This window comes from Ursus maritimus, unplaced genomic scaffold (genome assembly GCF_017311325.1).
Source record: "Ursus maritimus isolate PB19 unplaced genomic scaffold, ASM1731132v1 scaffold_3, whole genome shotgun sequence".
Classification (NCBI taxonomy): Eukaryota; Metazoa; Chordata; class Mammalia; order Carnivora; family Ursidae; genus Ursus; species Ursus maritimus.
The window spans coordinates 22,127,559-22,149,646 of record NW_024425563.1 but is presented as its reverse complement, the minus strand read 5'-3'; the positions used below and the strand labels follow the sequence as shown (position 1 = coordinate 22,149,646).

Here is a 22,088-nt window from a genome sequence, read left to right as displayed (position 1 = left end):
CCTCACCACATCCAACTATGGGTGGGACAGGCTTTGTCAGTGAAAACAAAAACGGTGGGGTTCTTTTAGGGACCAGAAAGCTTAACAAGGGTCTCTGATTTAAAACACTCAGAGCTCTTTATTACAACAGGGGGCACTGAGCAGACTACTCTTCCTAATATAGAAAGGAATTAGGGATAAAGGAGGTCACTTGAGTTACCCCAGTTCAAGAAGCATAGTGAGTGGAGGGAATGGAGGCATCTCAAGAAAGGAAGAAAGGCTTCACTCTCGGGAATTTCTATCATGAGTCCCTAAATCCAGAACGAGCAAACAGGAGAGACCCTGAGGTGGGCACGACGGTCAAGAGAGGTGGATGGTCCTGCAAAAAAAAAAAAAAAAAAAGGCCGTCTTGGGAACCCAAACGTCGTGAAGGGAAGTCACGGGCAATGGGGGTGCAGAAGAGCGAGGAACAACGCACATTTCGGGGTGCTGCAGATAAAGGGGGAGCTGAAAAGGCTCTTGGCTCCTGGGAGGTGCCAAGGAGCCGCCGTAGGCACTGGGGGGAGGGAGGAGAGGAAGGGAGCCTCGGCCAGTGGCCTGGAGTGCCCCAGGGCCCCTGCTTGGGTTTCAGGGGTGCCCTGGGCATCCCCACACCGCCCCCACTCGACAGCCCGAATCCCCCCTCCACGAAGGATACAGCTTGACCACGTCCGTGTCCATCCGCCTCTTGCCCGGACTGGGGGATGACATGGTGTCGCCGCTGCCTCCCCGTCGCCTGCGCCGCCGCCTCTCTCCTTTCCTCGGCCCGGCTATCACGGGCCCCAGGCCCCGGCTCTGAGGAGCCCGCGGCCGCGCCGGCTCCTCGGTGGAGGTGGCAACACCCCCGCGGTCCTGTCCGGTCCCGTCAGCCGCCGCCGCCGCCGCCCCCCGCACGGGGGAACACCGGGCACTGTCCGGCCGAGTGGGGGTGGGGACCCCGCGGCGCCGGGCTCGGGCTGCCCCTCTCCGGCTGTGGGTTCCTCCGCGGCCTGGTCCCGGCGCTACTCTGCGCCGCGCGTCGCTCCCTCCTGCCTGCTCTAGCTCGCTCGTCTGCTCGCCCGCTCACCCTCTCGCCGGCTCCCTAGCAGCCTCCACGACAAGCGGACGACTCCTGCTCAGTCGGCCTCTCTACCCCAGCCTCGCTCTGGGCGCCGTGACGTCACCTCTGTGACGTCATCGGCGGGGCGGGCCCAGCTGGCGAAAGGGGTGGGGCGCCGCCGCCGCGGCGTGGACTTTCCCGGGTGGTTCTGGGAGATGTAGTTCCTCTTTCTCTTGCCCTCACAGCCCTGTGCCCCCTCCCCCAACTCCTCCACACACTTAATCGCTCAACTGCCAGTGTCGTTATCATCATCATAAACGATAATAGTAAATAATGGCAATATTATTACATTTGTGTGCTTTAGGGTAATGAACCTCCTTCTCACATACACTGTTAAAAATGCTGTTTATTTGATTTGAGGTGGCAATTACTAGGATAGGCATGAAAATCTGGAAATTCCCACACCAGCAGGTTCCCTGCACCTTGCCTCCTCCTTGAATGGAGAGAATCTGTTTGCAGCGATTGTAGACTACAGCAAGGCTTCCTCAGAGCTTGCAAACCAGGGTTCATTACCCTCCATGTAGAGAGGGCCACTAGTTCAAGGATTAGACTTGAGGCAGCAAATTGGCAAGACCAGAAATAATTTGGTACTAGCGTCCTTACCCCACAGAGTATGAGGTAATTTCACAAAGTGAATGACTGATAGAAGCAGAAACACCCCAAGTATGCTGTAGTTCGAAGGACAAAGATTGTTCTGCCCTCCACACCCCTGTCCCAAAGCTATATACTCCGACATTAATTCCATAAATATCTATCGAGCACCTACTGTGTGTGAATCACTCTGCCGGGCATGAGGCTATCATGGTGAACGAAGACCTCAAATTTACACAGCCTGCCACATATGGTCTGTGGCTCTAGACTGTCAGCATCACCTGGGACCTTGATAGAAATGCAGGCTAGAACTTCACCCCAGAACTACTGCATTAGAATTTGCAGTTTAACAAGGTCCCCAGGTGGTTCTTCCGCGCAGTGAAGTTTGAGAGTCCCTGCTCTGCAGAGCGCTCCATAAGAAGTGGTATGGGACCCAGGAGTCAACCAGGAAAAGGGGGCAGGAAAGAGTAATCTAGGCAACTCCTGATGTTTATACCACATTTTTGCTGCCAAAATTTTTATCTATTCCCTTGTTCCTATGAATACACTTGTACTTTGTCAGACCATGTGCTGTGAGACAGGTCCCCTATATAACCTCCCATAGACACACAGACACACACACACATATACCTGGGGCGGCAGCAATCAACTAAAATTGAACCTTCTTTACTCCTATCATTCCATCCCTCCAAAGGTCTCGTTATTTGTGTGAGTGATTAATACACATAAAATAAAATTTGCTATTGCAACCATTTTAAGTGCACAATTCAGTGTATTAAATACATTCATAATGTTGTACAGCCATCACTACTCTCCATTTCCAGAACTTTTTCATCATCCCAGGCAGAAACCCCATACCCGTTAGACAATAATTCCTCATTCATTCTCCACTCTTCCCACCCCAAGGTGCTGATAACCTCTACTCCACTTTCTTTTTTTTTTTTTAAGATTTTGTTTATTATTTATTTGACAGAGAGAGAGGCAGCCAGCAAGAGAGGGAACACAGGCAGGGGGAGTGGGAGAGGAAGAAGCAGGCTCCCAGTGGAGGAGCCTGATGTGGGGCTCAATCCCAGGACTGTGGGATCACACCCTGAGCCAAACGCAGACGTTTAACGACTGCGCCACCCAGGCGACCCTCTACTCACTTTCTAAAAAAGACTATTTTAACTGCTTCTAAAAGGGGTACATTGGTCTTTCCCACTGCACTTAGCAATTCTGTCAGAAGGAGGACCTGAGGAGATTTCTAACCCCTTTTATGTGATCACTTTGTTAGAGGGAGATAAGGATGGAGCAGAAAATTGTTCCTGTCTCTTCTAGGCTTTCCAGACTCCTGTTGCTACGACCTCCTCTCCCAACACTGCTGCTCACTCTCCTTCACCTGAGTAACCCCCATTCTCGTGCTAAGACAGTGATTCTCAACCTTCTGTGTACTTCAGAATCATCTGGGGAGCTTGTTAAGCTTACAGGTGTCCAGGCCCCGCCACTGGAGATTTTGATTCAGAAGGTCTGGGGTGAGGCTTGGACGTCCATGTCTTTAACAAGTTCCCCAGATGATTCTGATGCAGGCCAAAGTTTGAGAACCACCATGTGAAGATTCCAATAGGCATCAGCACTTTCCAAACACCTGCCTGACCCCTCCAGGTGAATCCTGTTCTTCCATAATATCCAGTGCAAATAAGGATATTTCCTCCCCACCTGAGAGCAAGGTGGCTGGCTCAGAGGACCCAAAGGTGTTGTTTCCAGAACAGAAAGAACAGGTCAAGGATGGGACTCTTGAGAAAAAAGGGCATGGGGTGGATCTAGAAATTATCCCTGGTGGGTTTTAATTTTTACAGATGTGACGCTGCTGTGATCTAAGCACTAAGCAAAAATAATTAGAGAGGTGTTTAGAGAAATGTGTTCCAGACAACACTGGAGAAGGTGGGGCTGCCCTACCTAGAAATGCAATGCAGATTTAGTCCTCTGAGAAGTCACTGAAAAACAATCACTTAGAGAAGTGTTATTGTCTAGTAAGCATCTTAGCTCTGGGTTACTCAGGACAAACCTGCCCTTCACCAGCCCTGAATTTTGCCTCAGCTAATTGCAGATAGCCTCCAAGAGCCTCAGTGTTCTCATCTGTGAAATGGGGCCCCTAATGCCCTGCCACTTGAGTGGGTTGATGGAATAAATGGAAAGGATGAATGCGAAAGCCCGTTGTAAACTATAAATTGCTTTTCATAAAGGTAACATGAAGTGTTGATTATAAGATGCAATATATTACTGGGGGTAGTATTATTATTAATCTCAAACCCCCATTTGCCCCACTCCGTATGCACTCTCTATCATTTAAGGAGAAAGACCTTCAGGTGGGTTTGTTTGTTTTTTTTTTTAAGATGTCATAGTGTCAATTCTTTCTCTTTGTGGTAAAAGTATGTTCACGTTTTTATGACACGCCTTTTTTCTCTGGGCGCTTTGCCATTTGCTCCTTCATAAATCCGTTTCCTCTATTCTGACTTCGTCCCCTTTCCTCCATTGCAACCCCTCTCCTCATCTTTCCAGAGCCTCGGGAGACTCCTGAATCTGCCCTTGACCAGGTAGGTTCAAAAGGGGCTCCAAAGTGGTGGCAAATGGCAGCCTTTGTTTGACTAATTTTGTTGGCTTACAAAACCAGGAGTTCCTCTCGAACAATGTAAGTTTGGGCTCACCTTTTTTTTTTTTCACTCACTTTTTTTACCCAATGTTTTAGCCATTCAGAATGTCAATAATTTACTCTAAGACAACACTGGGGCCTGGGAGTGTCTGTTTATATGTGTGCCCACACATGGCAATGCGCTGGAATGAACCATGTTTTTCCTTATCAGGTACAACCAGGGTGCTGTTGAGGGAACAGCTGTCCACCCTGCCTGAGTCACCCATGTTGCAATCTGGGAAATGTATTTGGGCCTGTTTATCTCTTCTCAGGGCAGGGCCAAGCTGGACCAATGGAGCCTCCGATCTCAGGAGCTGCTTCCCAAAGGCAAGCAAACAAGTTTGGAGAGAATATAATGCTTTGAGCAAGACACTGAGAGGGAGCAAGAGGAAAGCCATCATTTGATGGAGTGAGTGGAAGACCACTGCCCAAACAGCCTAAAAACTGAGCTAGCTCTCTCTCTTTCTCTGAAGGCACCTGTTAACACAAGAGCTCTGAAGCCAAAGTGAATTTATCACTGTTCCCACCAAATTTGAAGATCCCTCAAATGAAGCCTCTTGATTCCATTTGACCATTTCTACTGGGAAATGGGTTCGTTTTGAGCAGGTACTCTCGGCATCTGGATCACAGGCCCAGACCCCTCTAGAAGCCAAATAACAGCAGTTTCCTTGCTGCTATGGAAATAAAAGCTTAAGAATCACCTTAAGGTGTTCCGGGCTGGCTAAGTCTCTTGACCTCAGGATGGTGAGTCTGAGCCCCACACTGGGCATGGAGATTACAAGGAAAGAAAGAAAGAAAGAAAGAAAGAAAGAAAGAAAGAAAGAAAGAAAGAAAGAAAGAGAAAGAGAAAATCATCTCAAGCCATTTCCATGTAACCCTGTTACAATTTGTCCCCACAGAAGCAGTCAGGGGGAGCTCAGGCACATGCAGGACAGACGGCAGCAAGGACAGAAGATTTCATCTCCTGCATATGTTGTTTGGCTTGCTACCTGTGGCAACAGGCTCGCTGGACAAACAGCAATCGCCCAAAAGTGGCATGACTCAGAGAGAGCATGGAACTTAAGAGACAGACAACCCCTTCCAGTCCCAGGTCTGCTGCCTGTCACTGATATCATTTGGGCAAGTAACCTAACCTTTGTGCTTCAGTTTACTCACCTGTAGAATGCGATGATAGTACTGGCACTGCCCTTTTCTCGATCAAATAGAAGAGATGTTGCCTCCTCTAAAGTGCTAGTCTTACTGGATTAAGAAGATGTGGTCCATATATACAATGGAATATTACTCAGCCATCAAAAAGAACGATTTCACAACATCTGCAGCAACATGGGCGGGACTGGAGGAGATAATGCTAAGTGAAATAAGTCAAGCAGAATAAGACAATTATCATATGGTTTCACTCATTTATGGAACATAAGAAGTAGGAAGATCGGTAGGAGGAGAAAGGGAAGAAGGGGGTGTACAAAGAAGGGGGAATGAACCATGAGAGACTATGGACTCTGGGAAACAAACTGAGGGCTTTAGAGGGGAGGGGGCTGGGGGATTGGGATAGACCGGTGATGGGTGTTAAGGAGGGCACATATTGCATGGCGCACTGGGTGTTATATGCAAGTAATGAATCATGGAACTCTACATCAAAAACTAAGGATATACTGTATGGTGACTAACATAACATAATAAAAAATTATTATTAAAAAAATTTTAAAAATAAAGTGCTAATCATATGTAAAATATGATCATGCCCCCCCTATACACACAAACACATGCACCCTAATGCCAAGGCCCAAGGAGGGAGCAAGATTGGAAATTCCTGACACCTCCATGCAGGGAGCACTCACCCGGGCCAGCTGCCCCGTGCGGAGACTTTGTTCTGTCAGCTGTGCCTCCTGTGATTCCTTTACTGCTTCCTATGTCCCTGATCTGGAAACGTGGGAGGCCCCACACTCAGCCCTCAGTTCCTGTTCTTTATCGACATTTAATCCCTGGGCGACCCCATCCAGTCTCAGCTTACATTGCCACGCATGCCCTGACACCCCAGTGCACATTTCCGATGGAGCCTTGCCCGTGGACTCCAGACACATGCATACGGGTACTCTTCGACATCTCCTCAAGTCCCAGACTAAACTTCTGACACCATCCCCACCTCTTTCTCACATAGTTTTCCCCAGTCAGTGAATGGCAGCTATTAAGTTGAAATATAAAGAACTGCCTTTCCAAAGTTAAGAACAGTCAAATATCGGCCACTTCATTTGGTTCAACCTAATACATCCTGCCAGTTGTTCAGGTCGGAGTTGGAGCTACCATTCTGGACCGCTCTCTTTCTCTAACACCCTACGTCCAATCTATCAGGAAATCCTGTTGGCTCTACTATGAAATACATCCAGAATCTTTTTCCCACCACCTCTACCGAGCCATCATCATTACTACAATCATTTCTCAACTGACCTCCTCTCTTCAAACCCCATATTCATTCATATAGAAGCCAGTGATCTTTTAAATCATGAATCAGATCTTGTCTCCTCACTGTTCAGAGACTCCCATTTCACTCTGTGTCAAAGACAAAGCCATCACAGGCTTCCCAGGCCTTACAGGAGCTGCCCTTACTCTTTTCCCTCACTTCTGTCTAGCCACAAGGGCTTTCTTGCTGTTCCTCAAATACACCAAGTATGCTCCTGCCCCAGGGCCTTTGCACTTGCCACTCTTCCACTCTAAAACAGTCTCCACTTAGATAAACACATGGCTTACTCCCTCATTGCTTTTAGGTCTCTACAGAAATGTCCCCTTCTCTGGAGAGACTCCCCTGAGCACCCTATTACAAACGGCAGTCCCACCTCCATCCCAGCACCTCTTCTCCTTCTCTGTTTAGCTTTTCTCCCTAGGCCTTACCAACATCTCACATACTACATACTGTATCTACTTAGCTCTCTGTGTATCTTCTCCCCTCACGGGATGTAAGCTCTGTGAAGACAAGGATTTTGTCTGTTGCACTTATTGCTCTGCAACCAATGCCTACAAGGGCACGTGGTACACGGTAAAGGCTCAAATATGGAATGAATGAAAGGAATAAAGGAAGGCTCTAGCTGAAAAGGCAACAAAACATTAACAGCTTAAAGCAGTCCCTTGGAAATTCACAGAGTTAGTTCTCCCTTTTTTTTTTCTTAAGATTTTATTTATTTATTTGAGAGACAGAGAGAGAGAGAGAGAGAACAGATGGGGGAGGGGCAGAGGGAGAGGCAGACTCCCCTCTCAGTAGGGAGCCCAGTGCGGGGCTTGATCCCAGGACCCTGAGGCAGACACTTGACCAACTGAGCCACCCAGGCACCCACAAAGTTAGTTCTTCCTAATGGTCTCCGAAGAGTGGTGGAAATCTTATATATTGAGCACCTACTCTATGCCAGGCATTGTGCCAAGGCATGCTCCTTCCAACCTAACAACCTGGCAGGACTGATGTTATTTGCCTGTTTTACCGATGAAGAGCCTCGGGCTCAAGGAAGTGAGATAATTTGCCTAAGGTCACAGAGCCAGTAAAGGGCAGCATCAGGATTCAAATCCTGGTCCTCAACTTCAAAGCCCATGCCATCTGCGATGCTGTGCCACCCTGTTCCTTAATTCAGTGAAAAATGTAATTTGTTGACGTTGATGAACTCATTCCTTTGAAGGCCCAACCCAAATGCCACCTCTTTTGTGACCAGGAAGACTTCCAGGTCATTCTAAACCAAATGAATGTCCCTCTGAAAAGAAGAAGTCTCCGGTGTTCCCCCATTTCAGCAGATGGCACTACCATTCAGCCCTTGCTGACTGTCCTTGGAGTCTCTCTTGGCTGTTCTGTTCCTCACTTTCACACCCAGTCCATGAGCAACTTCCATGAGAGCTTACTTCAACATGTCTGCCAAACCCAACCCCTTCTCCCTGTGTCCATCACCTCATCTGAGGTACCAGTTTCTCTGCAATAAATCCATTTATCGGCCACTCTTACCCCCCGTGACCACCACCCTTACGTCACAGTCTATTCTCCACCCAGGAGCTAGACAGGTGTTTTAAAATATAATTCAGCCCAAGTCACTCCCCACTCACAGTCCTTCAGTGGGTCATCCTTAAACTCAGAATAAAATCTCAATCCTGTGGCCTCTGTGATGCTATGTAACCTGGCCTTAGGCTACATTCTCAACCTCATTTCCGACCTCCCCCACATCCCCTCAGACATTCTAGTTGCTTGAATTCATGGGCACACCAAGCTCATTTCCGCTTCAGGACCTCTACCTGCTATTCCCATTTCCTGGAATGCTCTTCCCCTACATCCTCAGGGCCAACTCCCTCCTTTCGGCACGGAGTTCTTTATTCAAATGTCCCGTCTTCAAAGAAGCCCTTCCCTGACCACCCTGTGTGAAAAGGTACACCCCTTACTTTTATCTCCTTACCTTGCTTTAGTTTTTTGGTACTCTTTTTAGATTGGCATTTTGGAAATGTTCAAAGATGCTGAAAATTTGAGGGAATAATACGACGATCACCCCAATACCCACCATCCAGGTTTAACAACTGTTCACATTTCGCTATATTTGCTTTATCTGCCTACAGGCGTGTGTATGTGAAATGTGTCTACTTTTTTTGTTTTTTTGCTAACCCTTCTCAAAATAGCCTTCAGACACTATGACTCTTCAGCCCTATATACTTCAACACACATACCCTACAAATAAGGACATTTTCCTTGATAACCATATCATTATCACGCATAAGAAAATGAGCAGTGATTCCCTAATATCATCTAGTTTCCAGTCCATTATCGGATTTTTTAAAATAAATCTCTTTTTTATTGAAGTATGGTTGACATACAGTATCGTATTAGTTTCAAGTAGGCAACACAGTGATTCAACAATTACATACCTTACGACATGCTCACCATGACAAAGGTAATAACCTTCAAATAATCAGATGTTCTTCACTGCCCCCTCTATGCCAGTTCTTTTTGAGTTGGAATCCTTGAAGATTCCTAGAATATATTTTGATTTTATATCTCTGTAGTCAGAAGATAGTTGGGGAATTATATTTCACATTTATAGCTCTTTGGGTCTCAACCCTCCTCCCCCCCCCAGCCCTACTCCCGTCTCTGTGCTGTATACACGATAGGCAGTTAATAAATGATTGATGATGACTAATTGAAAAGTCCTACTCCTCCATACAAACATTTGTATCTGTGTGTTTATAAGCAGCATTATTCATAATACCAAGTGGAAACAACCCAAATGTCCATCAGCTGATAAACGGATAAACAAAATGTGGCCTGTCCATACAATGGAATATGGAATATTTTTCGGCCATAAAGCGAAATGAAACACAGCTACACGCTCTACATGGATGAGGCTTGAGGATATTTTGCAAAGAGAAGCCAGTCACAAAGGACCCCATATTGTACGATTCCTTTCATATCAAGTGTCTAGAATAGGCCTACCTGTAGAGAAAAGAAATGCATTGATAATTGCCTAGGGCTGGGGAGACTAGGAAACATAGAGGGTGACCACTAAGGGATGCAGGCATTTCTTTTTGAGGGGATGAAAATGTTCTAAAATTGATTGTGGTGATGATTGTACAACTCTATGACTATACTAAAAACCATTAAATTATACACTTCGAGTGAATTGTATGGTATGCAAATTAGCTCAATAAAGGTATTATTAGGGGTGCCTGGGTGGCTCGGTCAGGTAAGCATCCTACTCTTGACTTCAGCTCGGGTCATGATCTCAGGGTCATGGGATTGAGCCCTGTGTCAGGCTCTACCCTCGGCAAAGAGTCTGCTTGGGATTCTTTCCCTCTTCCTCTGCCCCTCCCCCTGCTCACGCACACACTTTCTCTCTCTCTCTCTCTCTCAAAATAAATGAATAAATAAAATCTAAAAAATAAATAAAAGTATTATTTAAAAAACAAAAACAAAACAAATCAGTGCCCTGTTGCTCCAGATTGCTGCAGGAACAGATGTTGACCAAACATTCTCTTTCCTCCTCTCCCATCTCTCCTCCTCTGGACTCTCCTTCCCTTTTGAACATAGCAGGAGTGTGGAGGATTGGAGAATTGGAAGCTTCACTTGCTTTGGTGGAATGGCCCTTTGTCTTCTAGTCTGCTGACTGAGAAGAACTTCAACTTTCTTTACACTAAAGGTGCTATGAGAGAGAGAGAGAGAGATCCGTTTTGTCCCACCAGATGCGGGACAAGCCCTTTCCCCCAGCCTGTTGGGTTATTGCAGGTCAAGGGCAAACATGGCCGCCCACCTGAGCCCATCTACTGGAGTCCAGGTCCCCCTTGCCAAGTTCCATGTATACATAGCACTTCTATTTTGTGGGTGTCACGTGGTTGGAGCGACTATTTGTTTCTGGTCCAGGTTCCCTACTGCACTGTGCATAGGAATGGTCTTGTTCATCTTTGTATTTTCTGTGCCTAAAACAGACATTTGCATTTAAAAGGCAGAACGTGTAGAGTCAGGGTTTCCACACCCACTGCTCAAATCTGGCTCTCTGGGAAGGAATGGGGAGGTACGGGCCCTGAAGGAAATGGCCTCAAAATCTGAGGTTCTGAATTCCAATCCCAGCAGCCACAGGCACCTGGGGAATTCATCTGCTTACCCCTGAGAGACTATGGGGGGGAGGGGCGGAGGGAACTGGCTAATACCAGAAAGGTTACACTTAACGGTAGTTTACGTTGAACCAGGAACTTAAAAAATTTTTTGGTTAAGGGACTTAACCAAATTCTTCTTAGTCCTCTCAATGCTGGCCAGGTGTCTTCTGCTAATTTTGCTGGAGGAGAAGTGGAGTTGCACTGGGGGAAAGTGAAATGTATGAATTTGCTCAGTTGACCAAAGAAAAAGAAAGCTAACATGAGAAACCGGGACTCCTGGTCCCTTTTCCTCCCTAAATTCTTCTCTGACTTCTTCCAATGTCTCAAGAGGCAGTTAGGTTTCCCTCAGGGCATATTGGCTACCCTGGCCTTCCTCCAGTGGTCACAGGGCAGAGAGTCCAGGAAATGTGCCCTCAGCTGACTGGCCCGTGATGGTAGGCAGGGGAAGGAGAGAGGATTGTTACCAAACTATACCGTGATTAAGGCGCCTGGGCGGCTCAGTCAGTTAAGCATCCAACTCTTGATTTTGCCTCAAGATCTCAGGGTTGTGGGATCCAGCCCCATGCTGGCTCCCTGTCTGCCCCGTGGTGCGCCCACGCTCAGCAGGGCGGCTGCTCAAGATTCTCTCCGTTTCCTTCCACCCCTCCCCCGACTCATATCTGCTCTCCCTCTCTCTCTAAAATAAATAAATACATCTAAAAAAAAGCTATACCACAATTGCTGTGATTCAATCACATTCTACTTGGTTAAGAATGACCATTTTGCAGTTTGTACATATATTAAATCACTATGTTGTCCATCTGAAATTAATATAATGTTCTACATCAGTTTTATCTCAAAAAAGTATACACCAGTGTATGCGTGCAAAAAATGATAAAAAGATATGCATCGGATACGTATTTTTAAAAATTGAAAAGTTTAGGGGCGCCTGGGTGGTACAGTCGGTTGAGCGTCCAACTCTTGGTTTCGGCTCAGGTTGTGATCGCATGGTGGTGAGATCGAGCCCTGAGTCGGGCTCTGCTCAGCACAGAGTCGGCTTGAGATTCTCTCTCTCCGTCTCCCTCTGCCCCTCCCACGTGTGCTCCCTCTCTCCGAAATAAATAAATCTTTAAAAAAGTTGAAAAGTTTAAACAATTTTTTTAAAAATTGAAAAGTTTTGTATTTGAAAGGGCACATCAAGAAAGTGAAAAGACAAGCCGCAGAATGCAGAAAGTATTTGCACACATATACCCAACATGGTTCTACTACCCAGAATATGTAAAGAATTCTCATGATTCAATAATAAAGAGACAAATAACCCAATTTTTAAAATGGGCAAAGGATTTGAATAGAAATTTCTCCATGGCCAATAAGCCAATGAGAAGATGTTCAAAATCATTTGTCGTAAGGGAAATGCACATCAAAGTCACACTGAGGTACCTACCGCTTCTCACTCACTAAGTTAGCTGTAATCAGAAAGACAGACTATAAGAGTTGGTGAGGATATGTAGAAATTAGAATCCTCATTCATAGCTGGTGGGAAAGTAAGTGGTTCGTCACTTTGGAAAACAGTCTGGCAGTTCCTCAAAATGTTAAGCATAGAGTTAACGTATGACACAGCATTTCTATTCCTAGATATGAATCCAAGGGCAGTGAAAACATAAAACTTGTACCTACATGTTCATAGGAACATTATCCTAATAGCCAAAAAGTTGAAACAACCCAAAAGTCCATTAACTGATGAATGGAAAAATTACTGTGCTATATCCCTACAATGGGATATTAATCAGCCATAAAAAGGAATGAAATTCTAACACACACAACAGCATGGATGAACTCGGAACACAGGCTAAGTGAAAGAAGCCAGCCACGATGTGCCACGTAATGTCTGATTCCACTAATCTGAAATGCCCAGAATAGGCAGATTTATACGGACAGAAAGTAGATTTGTCATTTCCTGGGCTGGGGAAGGGAAAATGGGAAGTGACCACTAATGGGTAGTGGGATTTCTTTTGGGGGTAATGATGTTCTAAAATTTATCGTGCTGGGGCACCCGGGTGGTTCAGTCGGTTAAGCGTCTGCCTCTGACTCAGGTCATGATCCCAGGATCGTTGGATCGAGCCTCGCATGGGGAATCCCTGCTCAGGGGGGAGCCTGCTTCTCCCTCTCCTTCTGCCTGCTGCTCCCCCCCTGCTTGTGCTCGCTCTCTCTCTCTGCGTCAAAGGGATAGATAAAATCTTAAAAATAAATAAATAATAAATAAATAAATAAAATGTATTGTGCTGCTGATTGCACAACCTTGTAAGTATTCTAAAACCACTGAACTGTATGTTTGAAAAGAGTGAATTTTAGGATACGTGAATTCGATCTCAATAAATAATAATAATATCATATACAGCTTGAAAAGAAACCAAAAATGATTCTCTCCCACTCCTATATTTTTGGCTACCTGGCTAGCGGTGGGGCCAGTGATCCAGGCCTTCTGTAGCTTTGAAGGCCCCGCTCAGACTTGCAAGGCTGCCGGGCCCTTGCAGACAGTTGGGTTATTTCATCTTGAGGAGAGAGCACAAGAAATCACTCCGTGCACATCCTTTTTTTTTTTTTTTTTTTTCCTCTAACCAGTGCTTATCAAAGTTGTAGTCACGAGACATCGGACTGCTCTGAGCATTAGGGTCCTAAGCAAATTCAGAACCAAGATAGGTTTTTCGTAATTCGTGTTCTGGGCCCAGTTTCTACGTCTTCTTGGATTGGCCAAGCCCCACCCCTTCCCCAGCCATCTTGCCACATCTTGCCCTGCTTCCAGCTGGAGACGCTGCAGCACTGACTTCTTCTGCGTCTCTGGAGTCGCAGCTGCTGCCATTGCTCTATTTGGCTCGGGCACTGTGTCAATCCCCACCCCCTCCAGGGAGTGAGGGCCCAGCAGCTCCAGCCCCCAAATCTAACCCAGCTGGGCTCAAGGAGCCTCTGGCTTCCCAGCAGCTGCTCAGAAGGGCCCATACAACCCGGATCCAGGAAGTTCACCCCTATGGAGTAAACTTTGACCAAAAAGGGAGGGGAGACCGGGAGACACGGCCCATTGCTTGCCCTGCTTCTCTCTCCCCAACGGACTCTCCCAATCTTTGGAGATATCCCAAGTGACTAAGCGACAACCACGTGTATTTTCTTGTGTGGTCCTAGCCAGCTTGATAACACGTGACCACATTATTTGCTTCCCTTCTCTCCTTCCTTCATCTCCCTTCCTCACTCTTGCTGCCCCGGGCTTGCAACCTCCCCAGTGAAACATTAACCCTAAGCTTTGCCTCGAGCTCTGTTTTCCAGAAAGCCAAGACCGATAAACTATGCATTTACTTGAGAGTAAAAGGTTTATAAAGGTTATTTTCATCACTCTGCATCCTACCTTGCCCCATTAAATGGAGATTTCTGCTTGTTTCTCTGGGAGGGAATGGTACTGGGAAAATAACATTAATCCTTCTCCTGACCTCCCGCACTTCATGGGGTGAGCCTGCAGTCCTTGGCAGGAAGGATAGGGGTCTGTGCCCTGTAGTTATCCAGCTGCTTTGCGGAAGACTCTGTCCCCTTAGTTCAGGGAATTAAAAATAGGAAGCCCGTTTGGATGTAGGTACCAGCTACATTTCTTCCAATCCAGTTCTTTTTCTTTTCTTTTTTTTTTTAAGTAGGCTCCATGCCCATTATGGAGCCCAACCTAGGGCTTGAACTCACGACCCTGAGATCGAGACCTGAGCTGATCAAGGGTCCATCACTCAATGGAGGGAGCCACCCAGGTGTCCCTAAAGCTATATTTTCATCTCAATGTATCTGATTCCCATGCCCTGTTCTCATTTGGTTCAGAAGCTGTAGTAGCTGGGAGGCTATTGTTATGAGTATTACAAAGAGCCCTCATACCCCTCACTGGCTAGAATGGATATCTAAAGAACACCAAGTCTTCTGTGGCCCCCAAGCGAGCTGCCTCTAGCCATTAGCTCTCCCAGGGTAGTCTAGTTGTAGCAAGCAGGGAATTCATAGGAATGACGCTGGTAACAGAATGACAGTGTCATATTAAAATGTCCATATTTGGGGCGCCTGGATGGCTCAGTTGGTTAAGTGTCTGCCTTCGGATCAGGTCACGATCCCAGGGTCCTGGAATCAAGTCCCACATTAGGCTCCCTGCTCAGTGAGAAGTCTGCTTCTCCCTCTGCCCCTCCCCCTGCTCATGCTCCCTCTCTCTCTCAAATAAGTAAGTAAAATCTTTAAAATAAAATGTCCAGGGCACCTGGGTGGCACAGAGGTTGGGCGTCTGCCTTCGGCTCAGGGCGTGATCCTGGCGTTCCGGGATCGAGCCCCACATCAGGCTCCTCTGCTATGAGCCTGCTTCTTCCTCTCCCACTCCCCCTGCTTGTGTTCCCTCTCTCTCTGGCTGTCTCTATCTCTGTTGAATAAATAAATACAATCTTTAAAAAAAAAAAAAGAAAGAAATACCTATAAAAATAAAATGTCCATATTTTGTTTGGGGCTTAAATTTAAAATGTGTTCCCAGTATTTAAGATACATGGTTTAGGTCATCATTGTGTCACTTGACAGGCATGCCTTCCATTGATTAGTTCTAGGGATTTTATTATTATTATTATTGTAATTTTTTTAGTAGCTAGGCTCCAAGTGGCAGATTGGAGATTCCCAATGGTGTGCCAAGCTGTGGGTTACAGGTGTGTGGAGGAAAGATGGCCCCCCACAGCCCCGGGGTAGCTGGCTCCTGGTGATTGCATCCAGCCTTACAAAATCAGTTTCTCCTTTGTGTCATATAAATATTACCTATGGTAAATCTACCATGACATGAGCTGTGACGTGTGCCATGACATGAAAAAGTCTGAGAAGCATGAAGTAAGTCATGCTTTCTTCAAATTTTATTTATTTATTCGTCAGAGAGAGAGAGAGGGAGAGAGAGCACAGGCAGGGGCAGCCGCAGGCAGAGGGAGAAGCAGGCTCCCCGCTGAGCAAGGAGCTGGATGTGGGACTTGATCCCAAGACCCCGTGATCATGACCTGAGCCAAAGGCAGCCGCTTAACCGACTGAGCCACCCAGGTGTCCCTAAATCATGCTTTTAATAAGGGATATTTTGCTCCCCCTGAGGTGGCCCACTAATCGAAAATGTTTGGGAATTACTGATGGAAGAAGCAGGTCGGAGGAGTATTTGCTGAAGGAATAGTGCAGCAGTGAAATGAACTGAAGACAACCTGTGCTCTCTTAGTGGAGAAAGAGGTGGGAAATCAATCTGATTTATCTGAGTAGAGAGAACATCTGGAACAGGGCCACAAGGGAGAATGAGAGGACACGCCAGAGGAAGGACAACTGAATGTCCTGAGTTCTTCCCTCAGACCTTCCCACCCCAGTCCCTAGAAGACCTTTCCTCCTTTCCTCCATTATTTGTATCTCCAGCCCCAGAAGTAACACGTAGGCTCTGGCTCGGCCTCTTCTGAAGGTCGTGGTAGACTTTCTGGTCCCGTGAGGCCATTGTCCCTCTCCTCCCACCTCTAAATAGATTACCCTGATTTCCCCAGGAGCCTCCCCCCCCAACCCCTCCCCCTCCTCTCAAACAGTGGAAGCTCACAGGCCTGTGCCCCCTTGCTGCTGTGTTCCCCTCAGGGCTGCTTGACTTCAGAACTCCTGAAAAGGAAGCTCTTTTTGGTATTCATTGTCCCTGAATAAAGACAGGAAACACTCTTGCTGCCCAGCAAGCATCCCAGTATGTGATACATTGTCTAAACTAATCTCCTTGCCCAGGATTTTTGACCAATGCACAGAGAGGGGCTAAACTGCTAACATCCTCTACCCCCGAGCTTCTGAAGCACACGAAGGGGCTCAGACCCGCGGGCCGGGCCTCTTCCGACAAACAAGATGGGTGACCAGTGGGGTACAACCCGTTGCCCAGTCCAGATCCAGCCAGGACTAGCCTATCATCCTCATTCCTTTTTTACACTCCTGACATCGAGGTTATCTCAAATATCTCAAATATTCCTTCCTCACCTGGAAAAGGAGGAAAGGTGTGCAGCAGCTGCTGGGAATGCCCGTCTTTAGCACAGGGAAGTTGCCAGACAAAGGCCCCAGGGGCCTCTTTGCTTGCTCTGGCCCCAGACTCTTCACTCCCCCAGCGCAGCCTCCCTCCCCCACTTCCCAACTCGTCTCAGAGCTATTGGCTTCCTCCTGAGGCCCTAAACTAGGCCTCCTGCTAGGCCCACGTGGTGCGGGTTCACCTGGTGCCTGCTGGCTCCCACACTCCCTCGGAGGGAGGGCGAGGGAGACCCAGGCGAGGGGAGCAGTTATTTTCAACGGGTGCCCAGGAGGCCCGTCAAAGCTTCGTTAGCCAAATACCCACCCCTACCTTGCAGGCCCACAGTTCCTCAAATGGGAACAAAGAGAAAAGGGAACTGGGCAGGAAAGTGGAAAAAAATTTAGAATTCAAAACTCAGCCATAGCTACTCAGACACTTGAAATTATTGTTGGCTGTACACAGTCTGAAAAATCCATTTGTAATAATCCTGTTCTGATTTTAAAAGTAGTATCTTCTGGGGTGCCTGGCTGGCTCAGTGGGGAGGGCATGTGACTCTTGATCTTGGGGTCATGAGTTCTAGCCCGACTAAATATTCTAGCCCCAATCTCTAGATGTAGCGATTACCAATAGATAAGGTAGATAGATAGATAGATAGATAGATAGATAGATAGATAGATAGATGTAATATCTTCTCAGGGGGGAAAACTTAGAACATGGAAAGAAAACAACAGTCATCCATAATTCCACGTCCCACAGAAAAAATGCCTTGATATTTGGCATATTTTCATTTTTAGGTTTCCACGGTTTTACGTAATTGAAGTATACTGTATATATGAGTTTGTATCAATTTTTCTCACTTACTAAATCATGTGCAATTGCTCCTATCATTGTGCTTAGCTGTTACAAATTATTCCATCGTGTAGACGCACCATCATGTACTTAACCGTTGATCGATTTATGGATATTTGCTGCCTCCCCTTTTTTGTTGTTATAATTAACACTGCGGGCTTGTATATCACATTCTCATTTTTAAAAATTTCGTAGGATAGATTCCAAATAAAGTGGAACTCCTGGGCAAAAGGAGTTCCTCTGGATTTTTCAGACTGTGTACAGCCAACATCAGCAGTAAATCACGGACACCCCCTTCCCCCAGATGAACTTAACTTGGTGGTGGTTGGTTTTTTTTAAGATTTTATTTATTTATTTGACACACACACACAGAGCACAAGCAGGGGGAGTGACAGAGGGAGAGGGTGAGAGAGAAGCAGGCTCCGCATTGAGCAGGGAGCCCAACGTGGGACTCGATCCCAGGACTCCAGGACCACGACCAGAGCTGAGGGAAGAAGCTTAGCCGACTGAGCCACCCAGGTGCCCCCCAACTTAACTGGGTTCCTTCACAAGTTTGCCTTTCTGGGATGCTGAGGGAGAAAAGGAGGTGTCCTCTGAGATCTTCAGAATGTTGTGCCAGAGCTGAATTAGTCTTTGGCCACGTGGAGGCCACACTCTGTGTGGCCTGGGGCAGGGCCCTGGCCAGTACAGGAGACTAGAATATTTGTGGAATGTCAGTATTCATGATTGTTTTTGTGGACCCGATTGGTCCTATCCATTTCTCTCACAGTACTAGAAGCTCCTCGAGGGTAAAAACCAGCCTCTCTTAGGACAGGTACCCAGCGCCCAGCAGAGTCAACTGGTATACATAGTCAAGCGCTCACTACCGATTATTACCTAAACACTTAGATGGAGTTCCTCACCTCCTTTTTCATTTCACTAAAGCCCCTTTCTAGATTTCTATCTTAGGTGGCCGTGGCCCATTTCTGTGGAGAATTTCTCTACCAGCCTTCCTTGCCATCTTAGGAAGGAGCCCTGAGAATTCCCGTGGCACGGTGGCGTTCGATCCAACAATATTAGTTCCCATCCTTTTTCCTTTCCCTATTCTGCTCCGTTCCCTCACCGCTGCATTCTGTCTGTGCCAGACACACAGCGTCCCCACCGGGCACTGATTTGTCACATCACACCTTCCACGAGGGGGCCTCTGCTGCCAGGCCCAGCAGTGCTCACCCTCCCTTGTCACCCAAGTAGGACGACCTCACGTCTAACCTGAGCGTGAGCGAGCCGTCGTGGGGAGGAGAGCAACAGTGTTGGAGTTTGCCTCCCACCGCGTTCCAGCTATCTACCAGAGCAGTAACTAAGTCAGGGAGAGAATAGAAAAGGATCCATAAATGTGTTTGGTACGACTTGTTTTGGAGAAATAAAGTTTGTTGGTTATTAGATACCTTTCTCTCAAACCCTGCTGGGTTTTGATTGGTGTCCCTTGAGCTCCCACACACAGATCTCTGGAATTAAATTTCTCTCACTGAGGGATAACAATGTGTCTGCTCTCGAGATAACTGAGTGCATTTCCAAGCCCTCCTCTGTTTCTGGGGGAAAGGAAGGAGATATTGAGTCGGAAGATTATGCCAAGGAGCCCTCCTTTGGCTGCCTGCCTTCTAGAATAAAATAACCCTACTTGCAGTGGTCAGTTGTGCTAATAATGTTCATTTCAGCACGGGTGAAAACACTTCATCCCATGGTATCTTGGTTTCTGGGGCAGTGCTCATTCAGTTGTTTATTATCTGGTCAGTATTATTAATACCTCGAAGCCAAGGTGTTGATGGAGTAAGCCCCAAACAAAACAAAAACAATTATTCTCCATATACACAAGGAAACAAGCAAGCAAACAAAAACCTGTCTGATCACATAAATGGTCTTCCAGTGTTTTCCTTGGGTGAAAATTTCCTCAAATGAGACTGTATTTGCTAAATTATTAACACAATGACTATTAACTGTCTGAAATCAGGAACCTCAAGTCCACTGGCTAAACATGGAACTGATCAGGGGCGCCTGGGTAGCGCAGTCGTTAAGCATCTGCCTTCAGCTCAGGGCATGATCCCGGAGTGCCAGGATCGAGCCCCACATCAGGCTCCTCCTCTGGGAGCCAGCTTCTTCCTCTCCCACTCCCCCTGCTCCTGTTCCCTCTCTCGCTGGCTGTCTCTATCTCTGTCGAATAAATAAATAAAATCTTAATAAATAAATAAATATTTTAAAAAACATGGAACTGATCTTTACAGGCTGGCAAAGATTTGGCCAGATATAATAGAAAATTTCAGTACAAAATTGCAGCCTTATGCAAACCTGTCCCCAGTCTAGAAAGACAAGCTGCTCTCGCACTGCAAAAATCAGGAGCTCTCTGTTGGTAGAAGAGAATGCCAGACGGAGACCTTGGTATTTATACCTTGCAACAAGGCCAGTAAGTACAATATTGTCCTGAGAGTTCTGAATTCCACGGGCAAAGTATTCATTCATCCGACATTTATCAAGCACTCATTTGGGGAGTTCGAAGATTTGTAATAGGAGATATCTGTCCTCAAGATATTTCTAAGGCCATCAGGGCAACTGAAACAGACATAATTATAGTACAGGTAAATCTTCTTTTTCTCCCCCCCCCCCTTTTTTTTGGTTAGTAAGAGAGGTAAATGTATGATACATGTAGGAGAGTTCCTACTACGAATCAACTTGTGTTTCCCTTGCTACTGTGGGAGCCTTGGAGGGAACGAAAGGCATTTTCCCCTCCCGGTCTGGTAAAGCAGGCCTCTACTGCGATTTCTGGGAAATCTTTACCTTCAGGAAGTGATAATGGGAGGTGGTGTAATCTCCTATCAGTGAGATTAGATTTCATTGTCTAAGAAAGGGGTGGGATCTTCAGGGAGTTGGAAACGGGCTGAAGCTAGATTCCAGGAGAGTCTCAAGGACTGGGATGAAGAATTAGGTTGTTTAAGGTTGTGCGGCCTGGAGGAGGGCGGAGGTGCTTGTATTCTGAGCACAGAGCTGAGCCAGGAGGCAGCAGGATCCCATGGAAGGTCAATGACAAGAGAGAACAGAAATAGCAGAGTAGGGGCGCCTGGGTGGCTCAGTCGTTAAGTGTCTGCCTTCGGCTCAGGGCGTGATCCCGGTGTTCTGGGATCGAGCCCCACATCGGGCTCCTCCGTTAGGAGCCTGCTTCTTCCTCTCCCACTCCCCCTGCTTGTGTTCCCTCTCTCGCTGGCTGTCTCTATCTCTGTCAAATAAATAAATAAAATCTTAAAAAAAAAAAAGAAAAGAAAAAGAAATAGCAGAGTACCTCAGCAGAAACACCAGGGCCTCTTTCTCCAGGAGTCTGGGGGACCCCTTCTAAGTACTCCAGGGTCGGGTGATGATCCAAAACAGTGGAACCTGTCTCTGGAACAATTGATAGATCTGATTTCTCCCCAATCCAAGCGGGTGGCCTTGGGGTAGTTCTAATTAATACCGAAAACATTTTTAAAAAAATAACATAACTGGGGTGCCTGGGTGGCTCAGTCATTAAGCGTCTGCCTTCGGCTCAGGTCGTGATCCCAGGGTCCTGGGATCGAGCCCCACATTGGGCTCCCTGATCAGCGGGAAGCCTGCTTCTCCCTCTCCCACCCCGGCTGCTTGTGTTCCCTCTCTCACTGTCTCTCTCTCTCTCTCTCAAATAAATAAATAAAATCTTTAAAAAAAAATAACGTAACTGACATCCTCACTATTGTTGAGCAGTTCATATCTGCTACATGTGTGGGATGCTCAGGCTGGACATGTAGCCTAAAGTGAGGAATTCAGGGAGGGCTTCCTGGAGGAGGTGATCTTTCAGCTGCGAGCTAGACCATCTAAATGAGCTAGGCTAAGGAGAGATTTGGGGTAGGGGAAAAAGAGGTATTTAGGGAAGAAGAAGCAGCACAATTAAAGGGCATGAAGGCAGACAAGGGTGTACTTAGAACACGGCACAACATGTTAGATGGGATCCTATGGTTCAGGGTGGCTGGAGTACAGGGACGGAGGAGAGAGAGAAGAGGTTACATATTCTCTATACCACAGGGTCTAGAGGTAGGTCAGGTAACTTCAGGATTGCTCCCAAACCACTTCTCTCTCCTTGCTCAGAACCCCCATCTCCTCAAAGCATAAGCCATTAGCCTATGACAGCTGCCATCCCTTGGTAGCAGAAAGTACTGAGCACACAGTCTCCCTTTCCTTCTAGCTAGGATAACTCCAGTTTTGTT

The 22,088-nt window shown here is 46.8% G+C and overlaps 1 protein-coding gene across 3 annotated transcripts in view; it reads right to left on the bottom strand.

Annotated features, from left to right (window-relative positions):
• UBE2H (ubiquitin conjugating enzyme E2 H) overlaps nucleotides 1–1,159 on the bottom strand; it is a 101,440-nt gene extending 100,281 nt beyond the window's left edge. The window contains exon 1 of one of the 3 annotated variants that reach the window (XM_040644001.1): nucleotides 677–1,159. In XM_040644001.1, coding sequence (XP_040499935.1) covers nucleotides 677–729 — 53 coding nt within the window. In that variant the 5' untranslated portion in view covers nucleotides 730–1,159. Of the gene's footprint in view, nucleotides 1–199; nucleotides 639–676 lie in introns of those variants that run through there. The other 2 variants (XM_008705872.2, XM_008705871.2) reach the window with 2 other exon arrangements.
• Between the last annotated feature and the right edge of the window lie 20,929 nt (nucleotides 1,160–22,088).